Genomic DNA, 9,932 nt, shown 5'->3' with positions numbered 1-9,932 from the left:
CACGGTTCAAATTCCAGCTAGAAATTAGACTGTTGTCCTCAGTCTGCAAATCACTCATGTAGTAACTTATGTGCCCCATGACTCGAAACCAGTAATGTCACTTCTTTCAAAGTCTGTTATGGCTGGTCACTGGGCATCTGCAATTCATTCAGTTCCTGCAGAGAGCAAAGCGTGTAGTGACACTGCTTTGTTTCCTAGTGATACAGCCATGTGACATTTTACAAAGATGATGAGTCAGCACAGGGCACTGGCCAACAAGGACAAATAGTACAGCAAAGAAATTAAAAGTGATAACAATGGAAGTGAAATCGGAGAGGACCGTGGGGTGCTGACACTGCTGCGGTTTGATAGGACATGGGTGAGAAGCCAGAGAAACTTAGTGAAGGGAACTTAATAAAAAGATGTCCCAGAGGAAGTGGTGCTGGCATAAACCGTCACCTCAAAAACTCTCGGAGCCATTTCACAACCCTGAGAGCAGAAAAAGGAATGTGACAATTTGCCAAGGAATAGAAAGGAATTACTTGCCCTGTATCATGACTTACATCCTAAGAAAGCAGGCACAGCTGGAATGTTCTCGTTAGGTTTTTGACAATAAAACCCTGAATTCTCAATATCGGAAATGCCTTATAGTATACTAAAGAAATATTAAATTTACTATTTTTCATTTCTCCACACATTTATAATTGAAACTTCAAGAATGAATATGTTAACATATGATTTTGAAGGCCATGGAACAATCATTTTTCCCCAATGATTACTGTTTTGCAGTTTGTTCACCTGGTCATTTTTTATGGTCTTGCCTAAAGACTCTATGTATGTGTATATGTGTAGGTATAGAATCAGTTTTAAAAAATAAAAGCATATTCACGTTCCTTCTGAAACTTGTGTTCTTCCTATAACATGTGAGTGCAAGTAGATGTGATTCTTTTTAATGCCTGCATTGTATTCCACTGCATGGATAGACAGTTGTATAGAGAACATTCCTACTGATGGACATATAGGCTGTTTTCAGTTTTTCACTATTACAATGCTGACATACTTTCATGCACATATTCAAGTATTTTATGGAGGCAATTTCTGCAACTAGTGGGTCATTAAAATAAGAAAAATATTTACCTTCACTACTGTTCATGGCAATAGAAAGCAACACCACAACATTTTACATTCGAATGGCCAAAATTCAACTCTGACAGTACCAAGTTGGAGAGAACCTGGGTCCACTGGCTCTCAAGTATTTTGCCAGTATTAGTATAGTTCAGAGAGCCTCTTTGAGAAACACTATCCAATGTGGTTCCTGTACTTCACATAGGTACCTGTAGGAACTGGGTTCTTTTCACACCAACGCAATTGAGGCCTGGTATCTCCCGTAGACCTTGTTAGTCATTAGTCTTTTTGTTTACTTATCTCCTTGACTTTCCTCTCAACTATAAAATAAGGTCTGGAGCAGACATCTTGTCTAACCTGCTCATTACTGGACTAGAAGAGCACAAAACACCACTCAGCGAGTAGCTGAGTGAATCATTTTGCACCTCCTGATACAGTGGGACTGCACAGCTTTTCATTACTGTCTCTTCTGGGGACTGCACGCTCACATTTCTTGGACTTTTCCAACTGGGGAATCTCTTATTGCCTATAGGAGCTTTTCACATATTATACACAGTATTTCTATGTCTGTTTTGTGTTTTGAAAATATTTTTTAAGTTTGTCATTTCCTTTTTCATTTCTTGACACTTTTTGTGTGGTCACACCTGTCAATCTTCCCATCACTGCTTTTGGGTTTCAGGTCACTCCCAGGAATGGCATTCTAACCTTCCACACTATTGTTTCCTTTATCTTTTCCTGGCATTTTTGTAGTTTTATTTTCACATTAAGTCACTAATTCCTTTCCAATCTATCTGCACAGTATCAGGTAGAGAGTTAAATTTTGTTGTTCTTTTCAAATTTCCTAATACCATTTACTGAACAGGTCACTCCTTTCCAATGTTTTTTTTTCTTTAATTTTTGTTTTTAGTTGTCGATGGACATTTATTTTATTTTATATGTGATGCTGAGAATCAAATCCTCACACATACTAGGCCAGTGCTCTACCACTGAGCCACAACCCCAGCACCCCCAATGTTTTAAAAAATCGGTATGTAATTATGACAGCATGATTTTATTTTGAAGTGTTTGTTCAGTTTTTTAAAAATAACTTTATTCCCCCAAAGTTCAAATAAATCATGGCTTACAGGTTTCTAAGTAGTAAAATTATCTTATATATTTATAACAGAAAGCACATTAAAAAAAAAAACCCAGAAACATGGCTTGAGAGAAAATATTTAATCTATTTCATGAAAAAAAAAGTATACAGCTTTAGAAAGAGAGGCAGTAGGTTTCCACATGCAGTATAAACATACCTTCGCTTTCTAAGATCACATGTACCACACTTTTTTTTTGCATCTCTGAAGGCCACTGTGCTTACTGCAAACGATTAATACATGCACTCAAAGAAAAGACACTGAAGAATACGGTCTTGAAATAAAAGTAGAAATAGTGTTGTATAAAAATATATGTCTGTCTACATTAAATACTTTAAAAAAGCACAAATAAATTCTTTTAGAACTAGACCGTACCTACAAATATCAGCATCTGAACTTGTAATTTACAATTTTCATTGCATTTTCAATCAATGAAGAAAAAATAAATATAATTATACTTTGGAATTGTAAGGATGAAGTCAGCACAGCAGACTAGCTCTAGTTTCAGAAATAAAACCACATACTTTCTCCACACAAAAGATAGGAAAGAATCTGAGTTTTTATAATTTAATGTATTTATGAAATGTTATAATTTGAAGCAGTGATAAATGTATGTAAATCTCAATTACACAGCAAATTTTGATTTCTCCACAAACCACATGTAAAGTAATGACAGTGATCCTAAAATGGCTCTCAATGTATCCTAAGAGGGAGATTTAAAATTTTTTTTTGAAAATTTTAACCTAGGGAAGTATAATTAGAACATATAGATCAAATGACAGAGAAATTAATTTCAAGTCACAAAGGGTATTGCTCCCCTACTTTGAAAACTGATAATAGGAATTTAAGGGGAGGAAAAAAATCCCCCCACAAGAAACTCATTCTTCCCTATCTATGGTTACTGACATGACCACAGTTCCTCCCTGAAGCTTCTACACACACTCTGTGGTTTCTAAGGAGCGGGAGGTAGTGTGCAGGGGAATGGTGGTTTCTGTTTTCCAGATGATGCCAATGACGACGGTTCACAGGCATGGATACAGCACAACGTGTCACACGCAGCTCCATCCCAACACAAATCGGCTGGTGTTCCCTCCCAGTGGGACTAAGAATAATGACTATGAAATTTTAAAAGTGGAAGACAGTTACATGGTGGAGTCAGGAACTTGTCTATTTTTACCCTTAAGAAACATAATTTATTGACTAATGCTTTGTCCTATTTATCTCAACATATTTTTCATGAGCATTGCACAAACTACGTAAAGAAAGAATAACAAAAATTTTGCTTAAACTGGTCTGCTTAAATCTGAGGGCTGATTTTTTTTTCTCTACTTCTTAGCACTGAGTTCTCCCTTATTTCAAATGGAAACCTGTAACCAAACACATTAAAATTAAAAAGGGGTAAATTGTGTTTGTTCAAGTATTTAACATTAAAAATCTGACAATGTTGCCTAACCCTGTGTTTCTTAACCAAGACTGATAGAGGAAGGAATCCTTACCACTTCTGGACAGTTACAAGGATGCTTTTTGGTACAAGACTGTTGAGTACTCATTTGTGCTTATTTAGTGCTTTTTAATGAAAGGTGGATGGTCCAGGGGGAGGAATACTTGGAGATGTCTGCAATACTCTGCTTTTGGTCCTGAGGCTTTCAACAGAACAAAACATCCCTTGGTCCTCTTGAGTGGCATGCCAGGGAAGGACACCAAAACAACAACTAACTCTATCTAGGCAAATGGTCCATGACATGTGGCTAGTATTTTAACTTTACACCTCTAACCTTTGAAAATGATTAAACCAAACCAGCACACTAAGAAAAGGAAGGGCTGTATCAAAAAGCCGAGTAGGGCCGCCTCCATTCTTCTGTATGCAGACTCTGCCAAAGGAGGCCAGGCTAAACTGCAGGTTGAATATGTGCAAGGGCCAGGGCTTGTCGGCTGTGGAATGTACATAGACGACTCGAGCCTCTCACTTAAAGTACTATTCTTTATACTAACCTATTGCAAAGAAATGAATGAAAAGCAAACTTTTACTTATTTGGGACAAAACAGTGATTTAAGATTAGTGCTAATTCTTCATTCACATAAACTATGTGCCACAGGTGGAAAAGCAATCTTGGTGATTAATGGTAAATTCCACTTTTAAAATATGTCAACATTCATCACTTTCTTAAATGGACATACATCACCTTATAGATTTCAGGAATGGGATTTTATACTAAAATTAATAAATTCCTTAGTGCATGCTACTGTTAGTATTTATTAAGCAAGCCATTTAACAGTGAAAAGATGACTGCATTCTGTATAAGAATGATCATTAATCAGAATCACTGGCAGATAATCACTGCTAGTACTTTGCTTCATTTATTTTAATAGCATCTACTGCTGAAATCATAGGCTGACCCTGGCAAAAACTTTACTGAAATTGAATTGCATGTATTTGTGTCACTGTGGAATGATCTACATACCAGTATTTATGAAGCAAGAAAACACTAGACTTTACATTACTAGAGCTAATTTGCTAAGGAAACAAAATTTTCTTAAAATACAAATGATCTTATCAGGGTTTGAAACAGTCCTGTGCTAAGAATTGTTAACTCTTGCGGCCATGGTCTTCATTACTGTCTGCAGACCAACTGAAGCCACACAGGTGGGACCAGCACTGGGATTTCTTTAATACACGCATCTGCCAAGAAAATTTGTGGATTAAAGAAGAGTCGTATATAAAAATCTTTGGGGAAACAATTATTCAGACCATTTTAAGGCCTGAATAATAGTTTATAACAAAAAAATCATGCAATTAAATGGATTTAAACTTCAAAAATAATCATTAAGAGTACTGGGTTCTCTGGATTGACGAATTACTACATAGAGCCTGGAAAGATGCCACTTCCTGAATGTGTGACCTTGACTCTGCTGGTATAACTGCTCACCCCTATCTCAGCTTCTGGTCCTTCCCTCTTAAGGCGATCCTGAGTTACTCTACAAAGCGTTTGAAGAAGCACTGGGAAATGCTTACTACCTAGTTGGAGGCCTAAGAAAATGTTCACAGAAGTAAGTGTTCTGCATCTCGGCTTTTTAACCTTATACCCTAGTGTAGCAGAGCCAGGAATTAGGAGACCTGAGCCAGGACAAAATATCTACCATTCACTCTCCTCCCTCGTCATCCCACATCACCTAGAAACTGTGGACACCCAGCCCTGCTCTAGGTATCAACGTCATTTTGGGAGCTTTCTGATCTCAAAGCTGTTCCCTCATCTGCACAAAGGAAACAATAATCTTCCTGTCTAGTTTATAAGGTTATTTTGAAGCTCAATTAAGGCAGTATCTATTAAAGCACTTTGAAGATCCTGTAGGCACCATCAGAGTGAAACTTCAGGTTAAAACACGTAACCTGGTGCAAGTTGTTAGGCACGTGCTGTTGGAGTATGGTTCAGGGTGTCTGGACCTTCTCTGAAGCAAGTGGATTATTCATGGGTCCAGAATATCTTTTTAAAGTTTTAATATGACTGTAGGTATGCATCTTTATAACTACAGTACTGTTTGGAAAACAATGATATGCTTTATTACAGAACTTTCTCTTCTTCAACCCCAGCTCTATGGAGAATACTAACATAACAAATAGTTGGTAGATAAAGATTTTCCTGTAAATTTGCAGTTGCAAAGAAAATGTCAAGCCATGTGTGTCTGTGGTCAACTTATCATTATTATTAACTAAGCCTTTAAGTAGCAGTTTCATTATTTACTAAATGCTAAAGAAAAAAATTATTATGCTATAGGTACATATTTTTATTATCTTCCCCAATTTTCCAACTTTGGAAAAACAAGTAAAGAATAACTTATCTCAGGGGTATTAGCTCAAAAGTAGACTGGCCATAAAAGAAATGTGAGAACTTCTTGAACTAATCTTCATATCCATGTACACATACACACACATTCATCCACACATATTATACAGTTTTTGGCTGCATTAAGACCTATATATTAAGCTTACTGTAGCTTTTTGAAGACCTGATAATACTCTAACTAAATACATTATTAGACAGTTAGGGATAAAATTGTTTTTCATAGTCTTTGAACTTTGCCAAAGTTACACTTATAGGTGATTAAACACAAGGTTTTCTCTTGTGAATAGGTTAAATATTTGCTTGAGATAGAATACTCAAGATAAGCAAAATTCTTTCCAGGGATCATATTAATCCTGAGTATAATTTTAAAAAAAAAAAATCTTACTATTTGTAAAATGATATCACAGCAAGGAGAAAAAAATATATAATTCAGGGTAAAAATCCAGGCATTATGTCAAAATGTGTGTAATGTTATCTTACTAGCATTTTAATTAAGGTGACTTAACTGAAACTTTAACTCTTTTGAAACCCACTGGACATAACTTGTGCAACAGAAAAGCAAAAGTAAAAAAATAAGAGCCCTAACGATAAACAGAAGGCAGACATGGATCAAGAAGTTTTAAAAATAAACTTTATAGTGCCTACTCTTATATAAGAGGTTTATGTTAGTTATAAATTCTAGAATCACATTTATATTGCTTTAGTGTGATTTATTCAAAATCATACTAATCCATTATAAATAAAATTTTTAGTGTATAAAACAATGCAGACTGGCAGTGGGTAAGAGTAAGAATGTTCAATAAAAGAGTACTCTGAAAATCAAGAAAAGTATTTGCTTAAAACTAATCCAAAACTCTACCTAGGCAAGTAAAGGGAAAGCTTAAAAAGTAGTTTTGAATTTTTAATGTACACAAAAATATATAAACATATTCTGGGTATTATACTAAAAAATAAGTCATCAGTTATTTCTACATTAGCAAGTTAAAACTCTATTTCTTTTAGAGAGTGAGACTATTTATGTCCTTATACAGGAAATGAGCCAAAATATTCTCATCCTGTCCAAGTGGAAATGAGAAGTATGATAAGTCAATGACATTAAAAAGTAATAAGGTCTATTCTCCATAAAAGAGAAAATTATGTTTTGGTTGTTTGTGGAGGGAAAAGGTTTAATGAGGTAATTACATACAATTTTAAACAGAATTCTTTTTTATTTTATATTTTTCTGTAAAAGTAGTTTTTGTAGGCTATTAACTAATCAAAGTCATGATCTATACATTCTCTTAAGAGATTTCACCAACCTTCTGAAACAAGTAAATACTATGTTTCAAAACTGTATTTCCCAAAATATACATAAATGGGTAGACAATGTGTTTAAAAGATTACACTTCAAATTTAGCATTGTTTTTAAAGGAGGGGAAGCATATTATGTCATATTCTCTAAAAATATAAGGAGGGGAAGCATATTATTCCATATTGTTCATAAATATTTATTAAATAAATAAACATAGTCCGCCTGAGGTTAAGATCTTGTAAGCTGATTAAATCACAAACATGTTGAATCTACTTTTGGAAAAACAAGAGTAAGTTTTTAGATAGTTATAAGATAATTGTGATAACAGTAATTTTTTCTAAAAATCTCCAGTATTCTCAGTAGCTATTTTTTTTTTTTGGAGTTCAAAAAACCAAAAACCAACAAAACAGTATATGTTTTGGCTCTAATATTTTAAAAAGCAGTTAAGATATACTATACCTGTGAATTACACAAAAGTACTTCACATTGAAAATTTCAATATGAAGACTTAAATGTGATCTTAAAAAACATCACAATCAACAATCAAAATTTAAATTTTAAATATGGGAATCAAAACCCCAAAACCAACAAATCTGCATTTAAAGCTTACAAGTAAAATATAAATTTCTGAAACAACATACATACCCATTTATATTAGATTCAGCTGTCACAATAAATTTTTTACCACAGACAGTAATGTGTCCTAAGTCCCTTCTCCTTGAAAGTTATACTATTTCTGGGACCCATTCTTTATCTAGTGATAATGTGTTCATTCAAAAACCAAACCAAACCAAAAAACAGTTAAGGAACAGGCCTATATGTTCAACTTTTTCTGTATAAAGTTATAAGGCATTAATAATGCTGTGTTAAAACAACAAATAATTTATATTAAAAATAGATCAAAACTCTTTTTAAAAATATTTCAGCTGAGAAAATCACAGAAGGGAATAAAGATATATGTAACCACCACATGCTCTAAGCATCTACTGTAAAGAAAATAATATATATTTTTTTCTTTTTTGGCTTAAAGTAAACCTTATGCCTTAAATGGCAGGTATCCTTACACAAACATGTAGACTGGAGCTTAGGTCTATCTAAAGTTACTATAAAATTTACATATGCAAATGTGTTTATTTCTATTAATAAAGGTAGAAAAAGTTAGTTAAAATACTTGGTATGATTATATCAGCACTGCAAATTATCTTATAATATTCTTTATAGTGTAATCTTCAGTCTTTTGCCAAATAGCTGCAGAGATTTCATATCTTTGTCTAAATGATGGTCAATGACTTAGCTAATATAAAAGCAGAATGAATTTGTGTACAATAATAAATAAGCATAGCTTTATTTTAATTTTAGTTGCTAGAACTGAGCAATGGGCGTCTTGAATCCAGAAGCAGAAATAAAATGTTTTCTGTAATGAAAGGAATGGAGGACAGGGCTTGTGACTAAGTGCTGCTAGCTGGCTTGCTAGAATACATACCTGAGCTCTACTGGATCTATGTACCCTGGTTGTGTGTAAGTTATCTGTAAAGGCTGCCTGAACAAAATTCCCTTCATCATGCAAGCACTGCTGTCTGCACTACAGTAATAGAGAAACACGCTGATAGTTACAACTGCTGTAAGTGATAAGCAATTGCCAGGAATTTGCAGTGAAATCGTTGGTTGGTTGGAAATGTTCTCTATGTCTCCAGATGGTATCTGTCCTTGAAGAAGCCACTCATTGCCTAGAAAATAAAAGAAATAAATTGTTAAGATTGTATAAGAAGACAAGTAGGAGACTGGAAAAATCTCAGGGAGACAAGATACATTCAATCAACTAATATTGATGAGAGTTTCTAATGCTGGGCACTGCAATCTGGGGCAGAGGCATAAATATAAATAAGACATAATGACCACAAATGAGCCCCATCTGGTGATTTCTATATGTAATTATTACAATTCTTCCTTTGTTTAAACACCATAAATCATAAACTTAATTCTACTGAAATCAAGCTGAATATTACAAATATGGCTCTAGATCCTTAAGCCCCAAATTTCAAAATGAAATCTAAGCAGGCTTTAAATAAACACAAGCTATGTGAGATAACAGAACATTTTACCACAGAGAAACACAGAGACACAGTACAAAAAGAACTTCATCTAGAGAATACAAGTGTATGTACAACTCCACAGTGGCTTTTTAGTTAACATAATGGTAAATTCTGAAATATCAGAGTAATAATAATATCAGAGTAATAATATCAGAGTAATAATAATAAAAATACAGATAATGCCATATATACAATCTCTGAGTCCAAACAATACAGAAACTAAGATTTTTTTTCTACCTCATTTTAATAGATAAAACTCATCTTAGACTTAGATACTAAGATCATCTATATAACAAACATTCAATAAACCACTAAAGAACTTTAAGCCTTCTAGTATTAAAATTCTTAACCATCTGTATTCATTTCGAGCCTTCTCTCTGAGGAAGGCCTGTGTCCTATTGAGGAAGCAGTACTGCAGGGACATTCTGCTCACAGGGGCAGACACCAGGAGTCAGATTTGGGAAACACA

General features: G+C 34.2%; 1 protein-coding gene across 1 annotated transcript in view; it reads right to left on the bottom strand.

The window, feature by feature from the left end:
• Positions 1–6,487: 6,487 nt before the first annotated feature.
• NHLRC2 (NHL repeat containing 2) overlaps positions 6,488–9,932 on the bottom strand; it is a 58,477-nt gene continuing 55,032 nt past the window's right edge. Inside the window, exon 11 of the mRNA XM_081268739.1 lies at positions 6,488–9,097. Coding sequence (XP_081124865.1) covers positions 8,841–9,097 — 257 coding nt within the window. The 3' untranslated portion in view covers positions 6,488–8,840. The remainder of the gene's footprint in view (positions 9,098–9,932) is intronic.

Source organism: Spermophilus citellus (assembly GCF_964194105.1).
Source record: "Spermophilus citellus genome assembly, chromosome: 15".
In the NCBI taxonomy this organism is placed as follows: domain Eukaryota; kingdom Metazoa; phylum Chordata; class Mammalia; order Rodentia; family Sciuridae; genus Spermophilus; species Spermophilus citellus.
Note: the sequence above shows the minus strand (reverse complement) of the source record. Positions and strands in the feature narration are given on the sequence as shown.